Genomic DNA, 25,331 nt, shown 5'->3' on the forward strand with positions numbered 1-25,331 from the left:
GGGCTGCATGGAACAATCTACAGGGGGGCTGTATGGCACAATCTACAGGGGGGATGTATGCCAGAATCTACAGGGGGCTGTATGGCACAATCTACAGGGGGGGCTGTATGGCACAATCTACAGGGGGGGCTGTATGGCACAATCTACAGCAGGGCTGTATACCACAACCTACAGGGGGGCTGTATGGCACAATCTACAGGGGACTGTATGGCACAATATACAGGGGGGCTGTATGGCACAATCTACAGGGGGGCTGTATGGCACAATCTACAGGGTGGGTTGTATGGCACAATCTACAGGGGGCTGTATGCCAGAATCTTCAGGGGGCTGTATGGCACAATCTACAGGGGGGCTGTATGGCACAATCTACAGGGGGGCTGTATGCCAGAATCTACAGGGGGGGCTGTATGGCAGAATCTACCAGGGGGCCTGTATGGCACTAACTACAGGGGGCACTATCTACAGGGATGATGTGTGTGGCACACAGGGGAAGAGGGGGGCCCAAGCAGAAGTTTGCTATGGGGCCCAGTCCTTCTCAGATACGCCCCTGGTAATGTGTAGCTATCCCAATACTTTTGTCAATACAGTGTGTATTGACAATGAGATGGTGACCCTTTTGCATGTTCCAAGTATCTAATAAACCATCCTATGGGCACAGCATGCATGGCATTGCACTGACACTCATATTTCTTATTTTGGTACAGCGTGTTAAAAAATATCCCATAGTCCTTTGCTCAGACTGATCCCACTTCCCATAGCGAAGATTCCAGAATGTGGGATAGTGCAGCTGTTTCACTAGTAGCAGCTGCGCGTCATAAGTCCTGAATGTAAGGACACAGGCAGAACAGAGGAGTGTCTGACCAAGAAAGTAAACCTACAAGGAGTGTTGCACCTCAGGACTGGGGATTTAGGACAACAAAGAAGTGAAATCCATTGGATATACATAAAGCAGAAAGAGGAGACGCTTGTAAAGAGGTAAGTGATGTGGCCTAAGCTTAACAAAAGAACTAAGAGGAGACCTGTTCTGGATAGAAAGGCAGACAACTCTTCTCACTCCAGCTGTGGCTGGGAAAAGCCTCCTATGAAGCTTGGCTGGAGGAAATTCTTGAGGTTTGCAGGAATGAAGTTTGTCTGTCTATATCTGTATAATTCAGAAGAGGAGATCCCTGATAAAGAAGTCTCCGCACAGAGAGGGCTGGCATGTCTGGGATAAAGGAGTGTGAGGGATTTTCACAGGAGGCTAAAAATAATTCTGGACTTGTAGACACTTCATTCTTTGCGGACACTGCTGACTGCACTAGAACCTGCTATTCTGGTATTTATTACTTTTTGTTTCATGATATTTATATAATAAAAAAATGATGATATATAAATATATATAGATATGAGTAAAATAAATAAATATGTATAAATAAGCAAAATAAATATACATATATATAAACATACAAACAAAATAAATAAATACAATTATATAAAAATATATAAATAAGCAAAAAAATATAAAAAATAGATATATATAAATATATATAAAAATATATATAAATAAGCAAAATATATATACAGTATATATGAACATACAAACAAAATAAATATATATAAATAAGTAAAAAAAATATATATATAGGCAAAATAGAAGACTTTTGACATCCAGCTACACATATAGCAGTTACTTGTGGTTTGTGTAAGGTGAAATCATATTTGTCATCCAACTGGACTGTAATAATTACCTGTGGTTTATTATCTAGTTGGAAGGGATACTAGACTTTATTTCAATTCATTTGTACAGTATTACCAATTGTATGTGCTACATAAGTGCGGGTTATGTTGAATCTTACATGAACAGTAAGACTAAAGTCTGTTATGTACATATGTTATGCACGTTATTGCTCTCTGTAAGCAGCCATTTCAGACAGGAGCAAGGCTGACTATAGTGTTCTTCCATGGGATTACTGAAAGAGAGTACAGGAAAATGTCTTCCCCCATGATCACTGCTTTACCTTACATACACACCAGTACTGGGAACCTCCGTATGTGTGTGAACGATGTTAGCAGATGCTGTTGTAATATACTCTGTGGCATGGTACAATCATAGATGACTATATGTACAGCAGAAAAAGAGGGAATACACAGCATATTAAATATTATTTCTCCCTAGTCCACCATAAACATGTTTATTTTAATGGGGAGAGGGGAATAAGCTGCTGCTAGACATTTCTGGCAGGGGTTTATCACCCGTGTGAAAAAAGGATCAGGAATGGGGTAATCTAACGCACCCAATCCATAATAGATCGTTGGTTAAACTCGAGGAAATCAGTGGGTTTGGTTGAGTTTTGTCTAACGTATATGGGCACCTTTATGGTAGAAACCATTTAAAATACAAATTAGGCCAAAACAAATGTGGACAAGTGTGTAATATTGGAACTTACCTTCCATACATTGTACCCAAAGCTCTTAATGTACATTAAAGTAAAGAATTGCTTTCACCTCAAAAGCTATGTAAACCTTTGAACACTTTAAAATATATATATATGTACTGTATCAAGGTATTTTAAACAAGTTTTTAATTGGTTTTTAGTATATATTTTTGTTACTTTTTGAGATACAGCTTCTATGTATCCTGGATACATAGAAGCTGTATCTTGCGCTCAAACCGAATACGTCAGGTGTGCAGGACTGACGGCTTCAGTGACAGCGGGTCCTGTGTGTCTCTGACACACCGGATCCACCTGTTATCCATCACATCTAAGTTCATGAACTATCACTGAAGCCGTCAGTCTTGCAGATCTGACGGATTTGGGTTTGAGTGCAAGGTACAGCTTCTATGTATTCAGGATACATAGAAGCTGTATCCCAAAAAGGAAAACATTTTTTTAACAAAAAATAAATAAAAACTTTTTTAAAATACCATGATATCAGGATGATCTTAATATGAAAGATGTTATTTTCTATACCCTAGCACATGTAGTATTTAGATATTGTATATGTTCATTGAGATAAATTAAGTCGTATTTATTGTATAACGAGAACGATGTTGAACTACTACATGGTAGATACAACAACCCAGACACATTTCCTTCTTGACAATCTCCAATTTATTGAATTAGACATTTATCCAAGTCCAGGTAGATTCTGGATATGGAAAATCGTCTTCTGTAATCACTCTTCCAGTTATCTACATCTGCTTTGCTGTTGGATATAGTCTGTTGTTCCCTGATATCAGCCATTTAGGCTGGGGAATGACTAAATATCATGTTACACTTCTCCATGAATTTGCAGAAAGGCCTGCTGATGTGAGACAGGATCCCATATCTGATATAATCCTGTCTGTCCTGCATTAAGTCCTTACTTACATCCTAATGTTGTTAAGGGAGAAAAATCAGTGAAAAACATGTGAATCACTATTTGAAGGAAGGTTTTCAAGCTAACGGCTAAAAGAACAAATGTAGAGAAGCATTGAGGGCTAAGATTATTAATGATTTATGAAGTTATTGGCAGCGGTTGTCTGATATCTTATGCCTATATTCATTCATACAATAGCTTTGACTTTATAGGAGTATTTATAGGGTTAAGCAGTCCAGTCTTTCTCAAGGTTTTGCTGCCCTTCAGTGTGTCATATACTAATCTTCAAATGTGTTATACTATTCTACCATGGTCTTGCCAGTTTTATCTGTGGTGCCCTCTCCCACTGCGTGTTAGAGAACCTCTCAAGGCCTCGATCCTCCTGGCAGCCGCCGGCAGTGTGACGCCCAGATCGGCCTTTCTGTTTTTGTGAGTTTCTGCCAGATTCTACTATTTATAGCAGTACTGCTCCGAAATATGAGGTTTTGTATGAAGGAAAAAGGGGAAAATGCACAGTGACATTACATCTCCAATATAAAGATCATTTAGGCTTTTGTTATGTGGTTGGAACATGGACTATAACTACAGCCATAGAATTGCACCCTAGAGCTACTAGGCCATGATCACATTTTACCATACATGAAAAAAACACAGCAAACAACACGCTAAAACTGTATGTAAATATTAGATATCTTGACATTCGTAACGAATACAGAAATTCATTTGGAATAACATTTGGAGTCTGGAAATGTTTTCTTCTAACATGAGGACAATTGGTAACTGCCTCACACATGTTGTCATTTTTCTTGCTCTGGATCAACACTACATGATTACAGGTTGAATCACAAGGATTTGTGGACTTTTTATACCTTATTGTGTAACTTTGCATAACACTTTAATGAACGTTGGCACAATATAAACATTAAGAAATAAATGAAAGAAGATATAACTTTGACCACCGTTAGTCAGGCTTGCACCAGGTTGGTGGAAACCCCTAGGTAAAAAATATGATGGAGGTGTCATAAAAGTGTCGTAAAAGTGTCATATAATGTGAAGCTAGGTTAAGTTGGTGATACACATTAGATAATTGTTGGCAGATCCCACCAACAGTCTAATGTGTGTGGGAGCAGTCCATCTGTCCCTTCATGTCTATCGTTGGGGAAAACATGGATCTACATATTGAATTTTAACATGTCTCATCCTTTGCGTCCTGAGGTATGCAGAGCCAGCGGCAATAAAGATAAACGCCCCGGTCAGTGTATTTCTTCTACATATCAGTGTGGGCACACGGGGCATCAACAAAGAAAAAGGCGTTTCGACCCTTAGGGCGGATTCAGACAAACGTGATTTTCGTCCGTGCAGCCCGCGTGGTATTCACGCTGGTCGCACGGACCTAGACAAGTCTATGGGGCAGTGCAGACAGTCCGTGAGTTTTGCGCAGCGTGAGTCCGCTGCGTAAAACTCACGACATGTTCTATATTTAGGCGTTTTTCGCGCATCACACACCCATTGAAGTCAATGGGTGCGTGAAAATCACATATGCCCCACGGAAGCACTTCCGTGGGACAAGCATTATTCGCGCAACAGCAGTAAAAGAATGAATGTAAACAGAAAAACACCACGTGCTTTTCTGTTTACAAACATCCAAGCGGAGTGTCATAATGATGGCGGCGGCGCGAAAATCACACAGCCGCGCATCCATATGAACAGGACACACAGAGCTGACACGCTGCTGCTGCCGCGCGCGCAAAACGCAGCATTTTTTTGCGCGCGCTAAATGCTCACGTTCGTCTGAATCCGCCCTTAGTAAAATATTTTACTAAAATCTGCATAATTACTTCTTCTGTCACATGTTAAAACATTTCTATTGTTGGTGGTCCACTAAAAAAAACTGAGTGTGTATGGGGATAGCTTGAGGGAACTGGGATGTGGGGGCTTTTAGGTGATGGAGGACACTGGGCAATTTCCCCTTTTGCCCTCCCTACAATCTGGCTCTGGCTGGCACTATACATATAATAGATTGTCAGAAAATAGATTATTTCCAGGCAAACGACTATCACACCCAATTACATTAAACCTCAGGCAAGAGAATAAATTGAGAACTTAACAGGTTCTATTTCTGCTGAGGTGTAACTGCAGGTGGGCAGACCCGGCAGAGATGTCTCCAGGCGAAGAAGTGGCTGTAATACCATGCCGGGACACATTTGTAAAAACTTGTAAAGTGACTGTTAATGATAGATGGTATTCTTACTGCCTCTTCTCTCTCCATATTTTACATGTTATTTTATCTTTATTCTTGTATCTGGTGGGGAAACTAACTAACCCCCCACCACCCACTGTGCTCAGCCTAGAAGAAAACAGAGATACAGTCCAGCGGACATCCATCACTTTATTCACTTTCACAAAGCAATCCCCCGACAGGAGATAATAAAAGAGATAATAGGCTAATGATATTCACAGATTGGCAGAGATGAAGCTACAAACAAACATTGTTTTCCTGTTCCGATATCAAGCTGATGTTTTTTTCTTATTAGAATGAAAAGGAGCAACAGTTTATTTTGATATTTGTATCACTGAGGAATAGTTCACCAAACATCAAATTTAAAAGAATTGCATTGCTCCATGGATTGTTCTAATGAAAGCGTTTAATTCCAAGCAGACTTGTTACAAGAGATACATTGATCCTCTCACTCCATAAGTCACTACTATTAAACTACTGCTACCGTTAAAATCAATTTCGGGACCATGCGGTCTGAACATCAGTGAGGGCTCCAGCTCCAGGACCCTTTTATACATGACTTGTTTGTAGCTTCTGGATTGACATTGTGGCTGGCACTATTATATGGGCACTGTGACTTGTATTCTTTTAAGGGCACTGATGCAAGTACTACTATCAAAGTGCTGTTTCACTAAAATATATAGACTGTGACTGTCACTATAGTTGGCACTACTACCGGAACATGGTGACTGACATTATTACGGAGGACGAACTGTGATTGGCGCTAATGTAGGATCATTATGGATGACACTATTAAAGGGGCACTGTAGTTGGTACTATTGTATGTACAATATTACTATTACATGCAGACTGTGACTAGCACTATTGTATGGGCATTATGGCTGGAACTATTACAGAAGCACTGTGACTAGCATTATTTTAAGGGCACTGATGCTAGTACTACTATAAAAGCGCTGTTACACTAATCTACAGTATGTAGACTATGATTTTCAATGTGGCAGTCACTATCATTGGCACTATTACAAGGACACTGTGGCTGACATTATTATAGAGCAGGAACTGTGATTGGCGCTAATGTAGGGACACTATGGATGATACGTTTAAAGGGGCACTGTAGCTGGTACTATAGTATGTACACTGTTAATATTACATGGAGACTGACTGGCTCTAATGAATGGGCACTATGGCTGGAACTATTATAGGGGCACTGTTGCTAGCACTAAGAAAGGGGTACTAGCATTATGGCAATAATATTGAGGTATTATTTAGGTATGGCACCTGCCTATTATGCATGCAGTAAATGGAGCTATTATTTGAACGCTATGTTGACTACAATACAATGGTACCATATAATGTTACTATGTGCGCACTGTATGGTGGTATTATTTTGGCATCATATTTTACTATGAAAGGGCTATTCATGGATGTATTATGCGGACCTTGATAGTGTTATTTGGGCACTTATTTTGGGGGCATGGACATTTCAGGTTCACTGTATCTTTCTTTACATAATGGGTCATTGCTGTGGTTGTGGCCATATTGATAGAAAGATACTAAGGTGCAAAGAATTAACACATTGATGTGAATACAGCATGGTGCCCACCTCTAACTCTTTCTGCAGTTGAGGATAGGCAACGTGCTCAAACTCAATTAATAACTCTAAGTAACACCTTTTGTTAAAAAGTGGGTTATTCATGAATGGGTTTACAGGGTTAAACAGCCGATTTTGCCTGAACTGTATATTTTGCTAGGATCCACATGCATGACTCAATATCATTGCTGTTATAAAATCATTCAACATTCAGTAATCTATTAGACCCCTCATATCACTTGTTGGCTTGTTCTCATTGGTAGCAGTGCTGAATGGGTACACTCAGACAGAGTTTACATGTTTACATATAAGGCGGCCATCTGTTTGCTTTTCATTGGAGTTAGTGACTAAAATTGGATCTGGCAGCAGTTGTAGTATTAAGGCAGAAACAGAGCAGGCAGAATGTATGTATAATAGTGAATATTTCACTGCCCTATGCTGTTCATTTTAAATCTGCAACATGTGGAGCTTCAATGCAGCCAAAATATAGGAATAGAGACAAAAATTCTAGAGATGCATTATTATAAGTAAAGGCTACATTGGTGGAAAAAGGACAGGCTGGTAGGGAACACACAAGAAAATTGTCACAGCTCTTTGTGAACACTAATGCCACATAAGCCACTAAATATAAATAAATATGCATTACTGCTAAATCTACTTACAATAGGGAGATTCTTAGCCTACATTTTTATCAAATTGTGTGAGCCCACATGCCACAACAAGGCGTCCTCTATGAGGTGGGAACTTACGCTGCACATACACCCAGAACTGGGATTAAGTCTACATATACTTGGGGATGGTAGGAACCAGCATTAAACTAATTAAAATCACACCGGGCAGAATGAGAGGAGTGCAAGATCAAAAAATGGAGGCAATCACTAACCCCACATATATGAATCACATAAACAACACAAAAGTTTGAACAGCCCATTCCAGCAAAATGAAACAAAATGTGTATACAGGTGCAGGAACGCCTGTGACTGTAAATTTATACAGCTTCGGTAGGCTGGTAGGGAAGGCGTTGTTCATTTCAAAATCGCCACCTGTCTGGCCTGCTCTCCCTATCTCTCTCACATTTCTCTAGTAATCCGCCGGTATTTTACATAAAGGGAGTTTCCACTTTAGAAAACCCTTTGTTTAATATGCTATCAGGGTTTAAACTGATGGAGAGAACTCCCTTAGGGCCATTTTACAAGGCCCACGTATAGGGCAAACGAGTGTTCAGGGCAACGATCAGCCAATGAACGAACATGATCAGTCGTTTATCTGCTGATCGTCTCGTTTCTGCAGCCGAAAATATTATCGTTGTCGGCAACACATCTCCCTTTGTAAACAGGGAGACGTGCTGCCAACGTGATAGAAATGTATGAGGATGAGGGATCGTAGTAATGAGCACTTGTCGCCATACTAGCTCATTGTGAAAGGAGCAAACGAGCGGTGATCAACGAGCTGTCATGTTGATCGGTACTCGTTGTTGCGGCCAAAATAGGCTGGTGTAAAAAGGACCCTTACACTCTGATAACTAAAGTCAAGAGCTATGTCCTTACATGGTTCTCGCCACTGGAGGACCAAATGGACATCCATTAATGTCAGTAAGTTGCCTGTAAAGCCTTGCAAAAATTAGCGTTCACATTGCTTCAGATGGTTGTGGAAAGTCCTAGCAGAAGAGGTAACAGGATGTGGAATGGCCATCGTGTAGTACCCTATGGACGGGTCTAGGAATATGGTAGCTAGCATCAGCCATTCCATATTATAGGGTATGCCTGCATTGTGATTTGCTGCAGTGCCAATCTGGAAGTCTTGTAATGTCTTTATATCCCCCATATAAAACGGTTTCAAACTTAACCTATAAATAATTCCCCTTCTCAGACAACAAGTACTAGTCAAAGACAAATGAATTGATGTGCTATATAATTACATTTTTTTACCTTAGTAATGAGTGTGAATCTATAGTATATAAATATCTACCAGCAAGGCAAATTATACTAGCTTGATCATTTTGAAATTTTTATATACAGTATATACTCACCACTAGGATTTCAGTATTTGCACCCAGGCATCTTACAAATTACAATTCTCTGAACTCAAAAAATGCCTCTGGCGGCAAGAAGATTAAATATGTCCGCACATTCCAGTTTATCTATTTATGTCAATGATTTTCACATTTCCACCGTAGATAAATGAGGTTTTGTTTCCATTCATTTTGCACATGGAAAATAAACTTAAGTGTGGCACCAATATTTCCTGTCCTTTATGGGCATGATAAAAATTATTTGATCTAAATTGCTTATCAAGCGTATTTAATAAAAGCTACTTGGGAAGGATTCAAGAAAAGAGTTTAGTAAAAGGCAGAGCAAGAGGATTTTTTCCTAACTAGTAATTAACATGAGCACAGTGGATAGACAAGCTTTTAATAGCATGGCAGCAGATTCCCCCTCCCTGTATACACACATGCACATGGCTGAGTATAGAGGCAATTCTAAAGTCTGAACAATAAATACTTGTAATATGAGTATAATGCATATATAACATTTGTGTTGAGCCCCACTTTGGGGAGATGGTCTTCCCATATTGTTACGCTCCTGGGGTACGTGGACCCACTAGACTGCTCCGCTGTAGCGGAGTGGAAGCTGGTCAAACAACAGTCTATGCAAAAGTCTTAGCACGAGAGTACCAGTAAGGGTCCAGACAGACATGAGATGTAGCAGACGCTTTGGCACAGATTCGTGGCACATGATGCTTGGCATGGCAGATGACGCTTGGCGTGGTAGATGACGCTGGATGTGGCAAATGACACAACACGACTCCAACACTAGACTTCAGCTCAGAAACAAACACAGTTACAGGATACAGGAAGCAGGATACGTGAACACTGGGAACAGGATACAACTAAGGGACCATTTGCTATACGAACATAGGTAGATAACAACAATGCTCCGGCAAGGAGTGGAAGAGCAGAGCCCTTTTTATAGTCCAGGGTGATCTGGGGATTGGTCAGGGAACATTTTATGGGTGTGAGTGCTGGCCCTTTAAGGCTGGGGACAAGCGCACCTTAGGAAAGCCTTCAGAGCAGGACAGCCGCGTGTGCTGGCGTCTCCAGGGAAGGAAACGCCAGCAGAGGAGCAGAGGTCTGCGGACGCTGGCAGGTGAGGGCAGCCGGTGGGTGGTCCATGACCGCGGGCCTTACACTTATCTATATATTTCTACTGATAGATAGATAGATAGATAGATAGATAGATAGATAGATAGATAGATAGATAGATAGATAGATAGATAGATAGATAGATAGATGATAGATAGATAGATTTTTTTTTAAAGTTTTCGTTTTAATTTGTTTGGTGTATCTGCACTTTGAGGTAAAAAAATCTCTTTTAACTCCTTAAAGGGGGTTGCCGCTTTAAACTATTTGACCCATTGAAATTTACTCTATAACTCCTGCTTTGATGTTCAGTATTTCAAACATTCGTTTTCACATTTTTGATGTATACTGTAGGATACTTTTTAATTCTCTTTTGTTATGTGTCCTATAAAGTTTAAAACATTTCAGATACATATTCCTACAGATACTACGACTTGCTCAGTTATGTGTCTTTGTAGTCACTGAGCTACAGAACTACTCATTGAAGGCACATCTGATACCCGTTATCTTTACATCTAAACACTATACTTCCTGGTCACATCATAATTTATAGTTTTCAGTGTAGTTAGGGATTAAAATGTTCTAGAGGTTGTACAGGATTAGAAGAAAATAGTCTGCTTTTTTACCAGAAACAGTGACACTCTTATGTATGGGCTAAGTCTGGATGTAAGGCTTGCAGCTGCATGCCAGTCTTAAATCACCAAGCACAATGCCAAGTGTCGGATGAAGTGGTGTAAAGCCGCCGCCACTGGACTCTGGAGCAGTGGAAAAGTGTTCTGAGGAGAGATGAATCACACTTATCTATCTGGCAGTCGGATGGACGAGTCTGGGTCTGGAAAATCTGCGGGGGTCGATGTGGAGAAGTGGTTCCAGATCATTTTGAAAAAAATAATCACTCTTAGTAGGCTCCTGCGCTAGTGTGAAGGATTGGACCAAATTCCCAGTCAAGGCAGAGTATCACAATGAGCGGAGATTTATTTATTTAAAAAAGACATGTGTAATAAAACAACATGTGTCACAAAAATGGTCACAGAAGCTACGCGTTTCGACCTCGAACTGAGGTATTCATCAGCCTTTGGGATGAACTAAAAGGGAGATTGCGAGCCAGGTCGTCTCCTCCAACACCACTGTCTGACTTCACAAATATTCTTCTGGATGAATGAGGAAAAATTCCCACAGACACTATTTTGTAGAAAGTCTTCTCAGAAGAGTGGAAGATGTTTTAGCTGCGAAGCCAGTAGGGAGACCAACTCCATATTAATGCCTATGGATTAAGAATGGGATGTCATAACAGCTCCTGTAGGTGTAATGTGTAGGTGTGCCAATACTTTTTTCCATATAGTATACATGTATATTCCATTTTCATTGCATTTAAAATGTTTTTGTGCTGACCGAGATGCTAATGGATTATTTTTGATGTTTGATAGGACAGTAAGTACTGTGTTGTGCGCAGTAGGCGAATAACATCTAATGACATGCCCATGGTGGATCGTCTCTTGTACACTGTCATCATCCTGAGCTTTACACCTGTTAGCACTTGGACTGCAGTGAAAGACAGTGATGGATTTGTAGCAACAGGTATCCTGGCTCTGTTAGCACCTCCTAGTCTGTCTTCTATGTCATTCCTGTGATGGAACAGTCTGGATCTTAAGAAAGTCCCAATGTAGTTATTTACTTATGTTCAATGGTGTTTAAGAACAATTAAGTGTATACGAGAAAGTGAGGAAAAAAGGGAGACAGTGGCGCTCCTCAGAGGCGATGTTGTTTAATGTACAATCTGTATCATGAGGACATTCGTCTAGTACCACAAGACTCAGCAGTTGACCTATTCTCTGTTAGTAGGCATAACATCAGAGGAACCAGCGGTCGTGAATCTATATGGTAGTAATGTATGCCGGCAGCCTCCTACTGCGATCCCTGGAAGGATAAATCCTTGTAGTGGAGATGAGATTGAATGCAGGGGAAAACTGAGAAAAAGTTCATGCAGTCTTTAGGTGACAGCGCCAGGCTAGTATAAACAATCACAATATGTAACAAATGTCTCTTTCTTTATTTGTGCAGACTACGCGTTTCAGGACTGTACCTGTCCCTTCGTCAGGTCAAGTATAATGAATGATACTTGACCTGATGAAGGGACTGGTACGGTCTTGAAACGTGTAGTCTGCAATTATACTTGACCTGACGAAGGGACCGGTACCGTCCTGAAACGCGTAGTCTGCACAAATAAAGAAAGATCCATTTTTTTACATATTGCAATTGTTCTTACTAGCCTGGCGCCGTGACATAAAAGACTGCATGAACTTTTTCTCCATTTTCCCCTGAAGAACAGTTAAAGACCTTTTACACGGGCCAATTATCGGGCAAAAGAGCGTTAACAAAGCACTCGTTCCCGATCATGTGTAAACAGTGCAACGATCAACCGATGAACAAGCAAATGCACGTTCATCGGCTGATTGTATCATTTATGCAGCCAAAAATATTATTGTTATCGGCAGCCGACATGATAAAAACGTATGGGGAGGAGCGATAGTATTCATAATCGCTCGTCCCCATACATTACTTCTCATAGCTCCTTGTTGATCGGCGCTCGTTAACACAGCCCACGTCAGGCCGCGTGAGCGGACCTTTATATGTCAGCGTCTTTAGCTTTCATGTGACAATACACCACATCTACCTATAGCTCATGCTACATCACGTACTGTCAGTGTTAGGCCTGATTCTGACGAACCTAAATCTATGACTGTGACTCAAGTCTATGAGGAATCAGTGAAAACAGGTCCTGCACGGGTGTGATTCGGATGTAAAAAAAGTCAGTCTTTCACATCTGAGTTTACACTGGAAATAAACACAGAGATATCAAGTTTGCAGGATTACGCCTCACAATCACAAGCTTCTACTGTTTCTAAACTCGTGAAAAAACACTTCAAAAGCGTTTGGCAAATCTGCTTAAAAAATGCCTGGTTTATGGGAGCTGTTTCTAGGCTCTTTTTTTGGGCGTATTACGAGGCGTAAGGTACGCCTGAAATATGGTCATCTGAAAATACTCTTATTATTAAAACAATGGAGGAGATTTATCAGTAATGTCTTGGAATGTCTGAATTTACATATTGGTAAAAATTGCACCAAATTTATCAAAATAACGCACATGGCATTATATATATATGACACTTCTAAATAAGCATTTTACACACTTTTCTCTTCCTTACCCAACCTAATGGCTGGCATAAATATACATCAATATTTAGCACAAAAATGTATTTTCGCCACAGCCGTTTTTGCTAATACTTTTCAATACTGTCAAGGTATGGGTAAAAAATGTATAAAAGGCATAATAGATTTGGCATTACCTACCATAGAATACCTAAAATATAAGCAGGGCCATGTACTCAATGCTTTTGCGCTTGAATTTTGGTGCATTTCACTTTGTAAATCTTTCCAAATGTTTAAGTGAACGGCTGGACAATTCCCAGGAGCCCGGTAGTCAATGTGCTTAGAAATCTGAATCCAGTGCCTACAGTATGATTCTGGGTTGTCTTTATGGATGTCCTATGATGGTTTCCATTGCCAGGTCATGCTGCGTAGTCATGCTGGCTAATAAATTATATAGACAAGGCAGCGAAAAAGAAAGGTTAACTTCTATTGTACAACAAACAAAACAAAGGAAGAAATCTAACCCAACCAAAGAAAATATAAATGCCTTTCATGTGGGTGTGAAAAGCAAATATTAAATACAGCTTCTACAAACAGTAACAATCGACAAAAAAAAGGTGTGTATATAGAAAAATCCATACAACCTGCCATGTGCCAACCTGGTTCAGAGAGCCATGCCAAACTTGACTGGCCTAAGTAGAGTCATGCCATGTTTTACCTAATGAACCTGTTCCCCTTTTTTCCTGCCCATCTCCCAATAACGACACGTGACAACCGAGGTTGGATATGAAATTGGCCACAGCAGCCGTTTATTTATTTACATTATTTAAATGCAATTTAATCCGAAACATTCGGATAACTCCACTTCCAATTCACATGACCCAACATGGGTCAGAATCAGAATTAACCATAAACATATTTTAATACTTTAACAGAGCAGGGGAAGTCCTTGAAGCCATTTTAAAAACGAATCTTTTTCCTTTTAAATTAGCCATCTGCAAACCACCACCAAACTCTTTACCTCCAGCCGTAAACCAGCTCGGAAGCACCGCTCACCTCTGCAGATGGCTCCAACCACCAGAAGACCACTTCAAAGGGATAACACCCGATGAAGTCTTCAAATGATATACTTTCCACCAGAAGACCACTTCAAAGGGGTAACACCCTATGAAGTCTTCAAATGAACCGTTTTGGGGGACGCATACCCCCGATGCGACCCCCCCACCATTTTGTACTGACCAACCTCAAGGACTCCCCCCACCAGCTGCCATGACATCTGAACCTGCTCAAAAGAAAATGAGAAACACAAGTTATGAAATTATACAGCATAAATCAATAACAAAACATAACACACCGATCCCCAGGCCAACCCCTACTTAAGGGCGGGAGGGTGGGAGCTCAGCTAACTACCTGTTGTTCCTCCCGCTGCTTCCGGCTCAGTGCCGAAACAGCGGGAAGAACAGACAACTCCCCCCCGTCCCCTCCCCTCTCCCAACTACCTCATCCCCTATTGGTTCTCTTCCCTCCTATGGCAGTCATGGAGGCTTCCCCTTAAGCCCTCCGTGCTGCCGTCCAGCCTCTTCTTGACTGGCCTAAGTAGAGTCATGCCATGTTTTACCTAATGAACCTGTTCCCCTTTTTTCCTGCCCATCTCCCAATAACGACACGTGACAACCGAGGTTGGATTTGAAATTGGCCACAGCAGCCGTTTATTTATTTACATTATTTAAATGCAATTTAATCCGAAACATTCGGATAACTCCACTTCCAATTCACATGACCCAACATGGGTCAGAATCAGAATTAACCATAAACATATTTTAATACTTTAACAGAGCAGGGGAAGTCCTTAAAGCCATTTTAAAACCGAATCTTTTTCCTTTTAAATTAGCCATCTGCAAACCACCACCAAACTCTTTACCTCCAGCCGTAAACCAGCTCGGAAGCACCGCTCACCTCTGCAGATGGCTCCAACCACCAGAAGACCACTTCAAAGGGATAACACCCGATGAAGTCTTCAAATGATATACTTTCCACCAGAAGACCACTTCAAAGGGGTAACACCCTATGAAGTCTTCAAATGAACCGTTTTGGGGGACGCATACCCCCGATGCGACCCCCCCACCATTTTGTACTGACCAACCTCAAGGACTCCCCCCGCCACAGCGAAACAGGCCTTGACTACCTTAAGCCTGTGAGTTCCTCCACACCACCACCGCCCTCTCAATTCCTTCTGCTAAGGCCAAGCTCCACAGATCAATTCCAACCTCGGTCAAATGCACCCCATCACTACGCCAATAGTTCCCAACCCCGGACTCCAGATCCCTGTGACGAACACAAATGCCCCCATTCTTAGCAACGAATCGTGACACCGCCCGATTCACCTTAATGCGGGCCTTGTTGACCCTTTCCACCGACCGTGCCAGGCGCCAAGCCTTCCTCGGAACTATGTCCGACCAAACAATCATCAAGGACGGATGAGACGCCCACAAACACAGCAAATCATGCTTTATATCCCGCACTAGCTCACGAAAGGGGCGTACCCCTAGATCATTCCCCCTAACATGTAACACCAAAACCTCCGGGACTCTATCCAGGCGAGCATATGTTTGAAACTCGGCCAATACCCGGCTCCATAACATACCTCGAAATCCCAACCAATGTAACACCGCATCCTGACGCGGAATGCGAAGCTGGCGGCCATCAGGGCGCACATCCGCCCGCAGTGCCCCCCAGTGCACAAAAGAATGTCCTAACAGCCAGACAAAACATGGGCGATGATCTGAAAGAAAGGCCAAGAAACTCACATATCATCAGAAACAACATACAAATTATAACAAATGAGGGCGCACGTAAGACCTAAACCTATTGGACTCCCAGCGGCCAATCCGCCGCACGCCCTCATCATCCAATCCCCAACGCCCAGCTTCCGTAGCCGCGCCAATTCTGAACGAGTGAGACGAGTAGCACCCGTCCCCCACCCCAACCACAGCCAAGCATTTTCTGAATATTGCATCAAATTGATACTTAGACAAAAACGCGCCATTCTCATGACGGAGCAATGGCGCCTCCGGCACCCCTCCCCCCGGCCTGAACGCACCCATGCAAGCGACCGGACACATCATTGAACCAGGGAGAGCAAACAACACTATCCGCTTACCGCGACCCAACTGATCAGTCTTAGACCGCCGCACCAACAACTCAAGACTATCCCGATAGAGACCAACATCCGCCTGTCGCAACCCCCCAGCCTTAGCCTTACTAGGAGAGACCAACTCCCCTATTCGGAGCGCCCCAAAAAACGCAAGGGAAAAAGCCAACCTAAACAACTCTACCTCATAAGGTGACTTGCAAACCGCCCCCAGCGATGCGCCCAGTGAACCAAGGAGGGCAAAAGACACCGGTCGCCTCTGATCCGCTTCCGCCCTGCCTCTCCGCAATCCTTTCAACGCCTGCTTCACTAGAAAATGCTTGGATACATCATGGAAACCCCGTAATTTGAGACCGAACGCCAGACCTGCCACGAAACGATTTACCTTAGCCAGCGAAAACCCCGCCTCCCAAGCATCACCCAACCAATACAACAATGCCACCAACCTGTCTTGCTCCGTACATACGTTGCCCAATACTCTTACCCACTCCTCCCATTGCTGCCAACAAGCCGCATAAGCGTTCCAAGTCACCTTAGCCAGCGACCGCTCAATCAACCCTTCCACGGGACCGAAACCAGCTCCCAGAGATGTTCCGGGCACGCCAAGCCGGACGCATCCGCTCCCGGTGCCAATTGACGAAAGCGATCCCACTGTGAGCGAGAAAGAGCATCAGCAATACAGTTGGACACCCCTGGCACATGCACCGCCACCACCCATGCGTTCAACGACAAGCACAACAACACTAGATGACGCAGCACCTGAACCACCGGTGGAGATGATGCCGATAAGTTGTTAATTGCTAACACCACTCCCATGTTATCACAATGAAAACGAACCTTTTTATCCCTGAGCCTGTCCCCCCAAATGGTCGCTGCAACCACGATGGGAAACAGCTCGAGCAGGGCCAGATTTCGTGTCAGCCCACTGCTCACCCAGCTGTCCGGCCAGCTCCCCGCACACCATTGACCCCCCACATATGCGCCAAAACCCCCGGACCCTGCCGCATCCGTAAACAACTCCACGTCACTCATTTCTTGCACCGGGGACATCCACAACGATCTACCATTATACTGCCCAAGGAACTCATCCCATACCTGCAGGTCTGCCTTGTGTTCCCCACCAAGCCTCACAAAATGATGGGAAGCCCTGATACCCGCCGTCGCTGCCGCCAAGCGCCTACTAAAAATCCTGCCCATTGGCATAATCCTACAGGCAAAGTTCAACTTCCCCAGCAGCGACTGGAGTTCGCGCAACGTAATCTTTTTATGTTGGCAGGCCCGCCTCACCTCCTGCCTCAATGGACGTAATTTATCCTCAGGCAGCCTGCACTCCATAGCGACTGAATCAATCGCGATCCCTAAAAAACAGATGGTGGAAACTGGGCCCTCAGTTTTTTCCGGTGCCAACGGAATCCCGAAATCCCCCGCAACCTTCTGCAAGCAATACAATAGGTTACCACACACCGCAGAACCGCCAGGGCCAACACACAAAAAGTCATCCAGATAGTGTATCAACGAGTCCACCCCCGCTACACCCTTCGTCACCCATTCCACGAAACTACTAAACGCCTCAAAGTATGCGCATGAAAGAGAACACCCCATTGGAAGACACCTGTCGACGTAAAACCCCCCGTTCCAGAAGCAACCCAACAACCGTTGGCTTTCTGGATGTACAGGCAGCAAACGAAAAGCCGCCTCAATGTCTGTTTTTGCCAGCAACGCCCCTTGTCCCGCCTCTCGCACCAACGCCACCGCTCTGTCAAATGACGTGTACACCACCGAGCATAAATCATGATCAATCCCCTCATTAACCGATGCTCCCCTGGGAAACGACAAATGGTGAATCAAACGGAATTTATGTGGCTCCCGTTTCGGCACGATTCCCAAGGGGGATACGACCAAATCCCCAACCGGAGGCTCGACAAAAGGACCGGCCATGCGCCCCAACGAAACTTCTTTTAACAATTTTTCTGAAACCACCGACGAGTGCAAATAAGCCGACTTAAGATTACGCCGCGTAACCGGCACCTCATATGGAGGAGGGGGAATAACAAAACCAAACGAAAACCCCTCCCAAATTAACTTGGCCGCAGCCCTATCCGGATATTCAGCTAGATACAATGCCATTCTTTCCACCCTCACTGGGGACCGACCCTTGACCAGCGGAGGATGAATGAGGACCTGACCGTTTCCCTTTTCGCATACATTTTGCGGCCCCATGAGAGGACCCGTTACACTCCGAACAGACATGTTTAAATTTGCATGCGGCCCCGAACTTACACTGGCCCTCATTGAACTGCCAGCAGAAACCCAGCTTTGAAGCTGAACCCTGTCCGGACTGACCCGACTGACCTCCTTGGCCAACGCTCCCGGGAAAGGACTGCTTAACTGGGGCCGTAACCCTTAACCACAGCGCAATATCTTTTTGATCCCACCGGATCGCCGGCCGAACCGCTTTTCGCTGCCGAAATTGCTCATCATACCTCAACCACGCCTGCCCACCATACGCCCTATACGCCTCTCCAATAGCATCGAAATAACAGAACAACGCCGAGCAGTTTTCCGGCGCCTTCTCCCGCTCGCCAGAATAGCGAAAGCTTGCGACCAGTTCACGAACGTCTGCAGAATAAGCCTATACCGCCGGCGTTCCTCCTCCTCTTTTTTACTCTCGTCCCGCTTGCTTTTATCCAAATTGAACTTTGCAAGCGGCAGAAGAGAAAATATCTCCACATATTCATCATTCCAAATACGGTCTCTCACTTCCTGCTTCAAATGAGCACCTAACGGACCTTCAAAACAGACATACACCTCCCCCCGTGCGCGATCATCAAGCCTAATTCTATCCCCATCCTTCTGCGCCTCAGTTTGAACCGACACCGCTACCGCTTCTCTTGACACCCCCGCAACATTACTACCCACGGACCGCGGCAATACATCACGCTGACCTTCCCATACCACCGCCGGGGACACTACAGGAACTACAGGGGCCGCTGCCCTATCTAAACGCCCCACTAACTCGCGCAAACAGCCCACCAAATCAGCTAAGCCATCGCGCCCGACTACACCACTATCAACAGCCGCAACTTCCGCGCTTGCTAACCCCCCCTCACAACCCGACATGAAAATTGCTGGATACGGTAACGTTGGAGTTACACACTCACCGGGCTGCCCAGGCGCTGTATTCCAGCCAGCCGGAAAATCCTGACCGCGCTGCGTCTCATCCAGCTCTCCATCTTCCAAATCTTCTCTTGGTGCTGACTGGTTCTCACACCGACATCTACGACATGGAGACCCCGACATGCTGACCGAAGGGCCGGCCACCTGCCGCCCGACTGTAGGGATCCAAACCTCCGACCGAACTTGTTGCCTCGACGTCGGCGTTGATCTTGTCGTCCTCCCCGACGATCTCGAAGCAGCCTGCCCCCTGGCCGGTACATCACCATGCGGGGCGGCCGTGGATTGCACACTGCATACTGTGGCTGAAGGCGGGGGTGTAATCGGGAGCCCGGCCTGCGGCTCCCTGTTAGCCGCCAAGCCCCGTCGCGGCTGGGGATTCCTGCCAGGACGCAGGCCCTGGGAAGAGGCGCCCATCCCCACAACCTGGCCTGCAGCGTCCTTAGAAGGGCTCCCCCTGCGACGCCGAGCCCGCGGGGCCATGTCTGGGCTCAAACGCTCTGGTGGACGGGACCGCCGAGAGCGGCGTGGTGACCTGGCCTGAGCCACCGCTCCCGACGACGCCACCTGCTTTATTATAGCAGGGGCCGCGGGGATTATCTCTCCCCCTGCTGTGGTGACATTACCGTCTGTTAAAAGAGTGGGGGAAGGGGGCGCCTCCCTGCCGGCTGCCGACAAAGAGCGCGACGGGCCTGCCTGAGGGATCCGGGCCAGCCCTGCAACTGTTTCCTCCAGCCAGCCCGGATCATGAAACGCCGCTGCAGCCTGCAGCTGCTCAAGCAATGCGGCCGGGGAAGCCATTCTAACACTGCCACGGGAGGTAAGAAAACTAATAGTGGGAGCTCAGCTAACTACCTGTTGTTCCTCCCGCTGCTTCCGGCTCAATGCCGAAACAGCGGGAAGAACAGACAACTCCCCCCCGTCCCCTCCCCTCTCCCAACTACCTCATCCCCTATTGGTTCTCTTCCCTCCTATGGCAGTCATGGAGGCTTCCCCTTAAGCCCTCCGTGCTGCCGTCCAGCCTCTTCTATACTGCCCATTATAAAATAGTAACTTAACCCCTTCCCTCTTTGGCCACTTTTGTCCTTCCTGACACAGCCTCATTTTTCAAATCTGACATGTTTCAGTTTATGTGGTAATACATTGGATACATTGGATACATTGGACTTTGTTACTGTCAAAATTTGCTCGATACATTCAGCATTTAATTGTGAAAAACACCAACATTTTGCGAAAAATTGCAAAAATTTGCAATTTCGAAATTTTTATTTATCTGCTTGTAAGACAGGCAGTTATACCACACAAAATAGTCGCTAATTAACATCCCCCATATGTCTACTTTAGACAGGCATTGTTTTTTGAACATCCTTTTATTTTTCTAGGCTTAGAACTTTTGGCAGCAATTTCTCACATTTAGCAGCAATTTCTCACATTTTCAAGAAAATTTTAAAAGGCTATTTTTGCAGGGGCCAGTTCAGTTGTGAAGTGGCTTTGAGGGCCTCATATATTAGAAACCCCCAAAAAGTCACCCCATTATAAAAACGGCACCCCTCAAAGTATTCAAAACAGCATTTAGAACATTTATTAACCCTTTAGACGTTTCACAGGAATTAAACCAAAGTAGGGGTGAAATTTACATATGTCATTTTTTGTTGTTGCGGAAATTCATTTTTAATCCATTTTTTTGGTAACACAAAGTTTTACCAGAGAAACGCAACTCAATATTTATTCCCGAGGTTCTGCAGTTTTAGGAAATATTCTACATGTGGCCCTAGTGTGGTAATTGACTAAAGCACTGGTCTCCGAAGCAAAAGGAGCACCTAGTGGATTTTGTGCCTCCTTTTTATTAGAATATACTCTAGACACCATGTCAGGTTTGAAGGGCTCTTGCGTTGCCAAAACAGTGGAAATCCCACAAAAGTGACCCCATTTGGGAAACTACACCCCTTAAGGAAATTATCTAGCGGTGTAGTGAGCATTTTGACCCTACAGGTTTATTTCAGAAATTATTGGAAGTAGGCCGTGAAAATGGAAATCTACATTCTTTTAAAGAAAATGTAGGTTTAGCTATTTTTTTTCTAATTTCCACAAGGACTAAAGGAGAAAAAGCCCCACAACATTTGTAAAGCAATTTCTCCCGAGTCAAACAATACCCCACATGTGGTCATAAACGGCTGATTGGACACACGGCAGGGCTTAGAAGGGAAAGAGCGCCATTTGGCTTTTGGAGCTCAAATTTAGCAGGAATGGTTTGCGGAGGCCATGTCGCATTTGCAAAGCCCCTAAGGGACCAAAACAGTAAAAACGCTCAAAAAGTGACCCCATTTAGGAAACTACACCCCTTTAGGAATTCATCTAGGGGTGTAGTGAGCATTTTTACCCGACAGGTGTTTCATAGAATTTATTAGAATTGGGCAGTAAAAATAAAAATCCTTTTTCTTCAATAAGACGTAGCTTTAGCTCAAAAATTTTCATTTTCTCAACAAATAAAAGAAAAAAAGAACCACAACATTTGTAAAGCAACTTCTCTGGAGTATGGAAATACCCCATATGTGGTCATAAACTGCTGTTTGGGCACACGGCAGGGCTCAGAAGGGAGGGAGCACCATTTGGCTTTCGGAGTACAGATTTTGCTGGATTGTTTTCTTGACACCATGTCACTTTTGCAAAGCCCCTAAGGTACCAGTACAGTAGAAACTACCCAAAAGTGACTCCATTTGGGATACTACACCCCTTGAGGAATTAATCTAGAGGTGTTGTAATGACGGGGTAAGGAGACAGACAGGTGAGCCCTAATCTACCCGCCACTCAGTCCCTGCCAACTTGCACGGCCCATCCTAGGCGACGGCGTACAACTGGGCGACGGTCCCTACGCTCAATATGTGCACAACAGACAAACAGACAAGGGTACACAGAAGCTAAGGGAAATGGGGCAGTTGCCCACGGCAAGACCGTGAGCAACAAGAGTAGTGAACGAGCCGAGTCAAACCAGGAGTGTACGAGGTACCAAACGCAGAGCAGGAGCATAGTCAGTAAAGCCAGGGTCAAAATGAAGCAAGGTCAATAATGATAGCAGGAGCAGCAGAGCCAGGAAACAGGAAAGAATCACAGGCAAAGACAAGCAGCAAATGAAGGTATAAATAGACCGAGGGTGGGAGCTAGAACCATCTGGCTTTCGGAGTACAGATTTTGCTGGATTGGTTTCTGGTCGCTATGTAGCATTTGCAAAACCCCTGTGGGGCCAAAACAATGGAAACCCCCAGAAGTGACCCCATTTTGGAAACTACACCCCTCAAGGTATTCACCTAGGGGTGTAGTCAGCATGTTAACCCCACAGGTGTTTTGCAGAAATTTGTGTGCACTCGATATTGCAGAGTGAAAATAGGATTTTTTCCATAGATATGCCAATATGTGGCGTCCAGCTTGTGCCACCATAACACGACAGCTCACTAATTATTATGATGTGTTTCCTGGTTTTAGAATCACCCTACAAGGGGCACTAATCTTTTGCCTGGATATTCGGCAGGGCTCAGGAGTGAAAGAGTACCATGTGAATGAGGCCTAATTTGGCGACATATAAAGTATTTGTTCACAATTGCAGGGCTCTGATGTGAAGTAATAAAAGAAACCCCTGAGAAGTGACCCCATTTTAGAAACTACACCCCTCAAGGCATTTATTAAGGGGTGTAGTGAACATTTTCACCCCACAGGTCTTTTCCATAAAGGAACGCGCTGTGGATGGTGCAAAGTAAAAATGATTTTTTTTTCCCAGATATGCTATTTCAGTGGTAAATATGTCATGCCCAGCTTATGTCACTGGAGACACACACCCCAAAAATTGTTAAAAGGATTCTCCTGGGTATGGCGATGCCATATATGTGGAAGTAAACTGCTGTTTGGGCACACTGTAGGGCTCAGATGGGTGGGAGCGCCATTTTGGCTTTTGAAGCGTAGATTTTGCTTAGTAGTAGTGTTGTTTGAGTATTGCTGGTGTTTCCATTTATAATGTGGGGGTACATGTAAGCTGTGCGGAGTACATTAGGGGCATAGTCAGGTGGTATAATAATGGGGTAAACAATAAAATAATCCATAGATGTGTGTTACGCTGTGAAGCAATCCTTTCTGCATCGGCCAGTGTCACACTGATAAATGGTGTCTTTACTTATCCCCCTTTTGGTCCACACTCAGCACCTTTGCAGTTTGGGGAATTTTGCTGGGAAGTGTTGTCCCGGTATAATACGGCACCCTCGCTTCCAGCAGATATGTTTGAGCCCTCCCCTTCCTGGTTCCCTAATTTTAGGGCCCCGATAAATCGCCGGGATCGGAGCTAGCTCCGATTCATGACGTTACAGATGGATGTCGACTGTAAGATACAGCTGACATCCACCGCTGATGACGCTGGCTCAACTCCTTAGCCGGCGCCATCTTGCCAGCGGCTATGGAAGCCTTTCTGGCCATGCCTCCAAGCGGGGGCTGAAAGTTTTCCGTACTAGGCCTCTGGTTGCCATTGCAGCCATCGACACCCTGGCGATGAGCTAACTTCGGTCCCCGCCATTACAGCAGGATGTCAGCTGTAACATACAGCTGACACCCGGGGATGATGGCACCGACTAAGCTTCTGAGTCGGTGCCATGCATTTGTCGTAAGTATACAACATTTTGTGGGAAGCACTGGCTTTCCATGACGTATACTTATGACAAATGTCGGGAAGGGGTTAAGGGTCAGTTCGCACAGTTTATTTGCATGGAAACTGCGTCTGAATCAGCGCCAAAAAACTGCCAAAATCGCCTGCCATTGATTTCAATGGGAGACAGAGAATTTTTTTTGGGCCAGTCATGGAAAAAAAACCTCCTTTCTCGCTGCTTTTTTTTTTTTTTTAAATCAATGGGAGGCAGAAATAACCTGTAGCGCTCGTTTCTGAGTGTTTTTCGCTGAGTTTTTTTCAGTGCAGTCCTTGCATTAGCTTCAATGGACATTGGCGAAAAACGCCACAAAAAAAACTTGGAAAACTATGTGTAAGCCGTTCAAAATCTGCCTCAAAATTCCTGAAGGAATTCTGAGCCAGATTTTTTCTGCCTGCAAAAAACTCTGTGCGACCAGGGTCTTAAAGGGTTATTTAACCAAAACAACTTATCACCTATTCACAGGATAAGGTAACTGTGTAACTCGTATAACTGCATTAATGTTTGATAGATGCAGGTCCTAGCTCTGGGACCCGCACCTATTTCAGGAACAGGGTTCACCCGATCCCCGTTTCACCTGGGAAGGCGGTCGCACTAGTGGAGAGGGGGCCGCGCATTCGCGTTGTTCTCTTCATTTTGTTATATGTGTGTGTTATGGAAACAGCTGAGCAAGCCTTGGTATAGCAGCTCTCGATATAGGTACAGGTCCCACAGCTAGGACCCATATCTACCCACAGTCTTGGAGTGGCCATGTCCTCAAGGTCTCCAAGTTATACAGAGATTTCTCGGATTCGCTCATTTTTAATGTCAGTTCATCCCAAACTTCTCGTCCCTTAATGCTCCCATCTCAGCTCTTACCAAGAATG

At 44.3% G+C, this 25,331-nt stretch overlaps 1 protein-coding gene across 2 annotated transcripts in view; it reads left to right on the forward strand.

Moving 5' to 3' along the window:
• Positions 1-812: 812 nt before the first annotated feature.
• The window catches only part of LOC142662150 (FXYD domain-containing ion transport regulator 6-like), a 93,683-nt gene continuing 69,164 nt past the window's right edge, over positions 813-25,331 (forward strand). Inside the window, exon 1 of one of the 2 annotated variants that reach the window (XM_075840150.1) lies at positions 813-975. Coding sequence is in view for 1 of the 2 variants with exons in the window: in XM_075840148.1 (XP_075696263.1) it covers positions 1,201-1,315 (115 nt within the window). In the remaining variant the exon portion in view is untranslated. Of the gene's footprint in view, positions 976-1,134; positions 1,316-25,331 lie in introns of those variants that run through there. The other variant, XM_075840148.1, reaches the window with a different exon arrangement.

The sequence above is a fragment of the Rhinoderma darwinii genome, chromosome 10 (genome assembly GCF_050947455.1).
Source record: "Rhinoderma darwinii isolate aRhiDar2 chromosome 10, aRhiDar2.hap1, whole genome shotgun sequence".
In the NCBI taxonomy this organism is placed as follows: domain Eukaryota; kingdom Metazoa; phylum Chordata; class Amphibia; order Anura; family Rhinodermatidae; genus Rhinoderma; species Rhinoderma darwinii.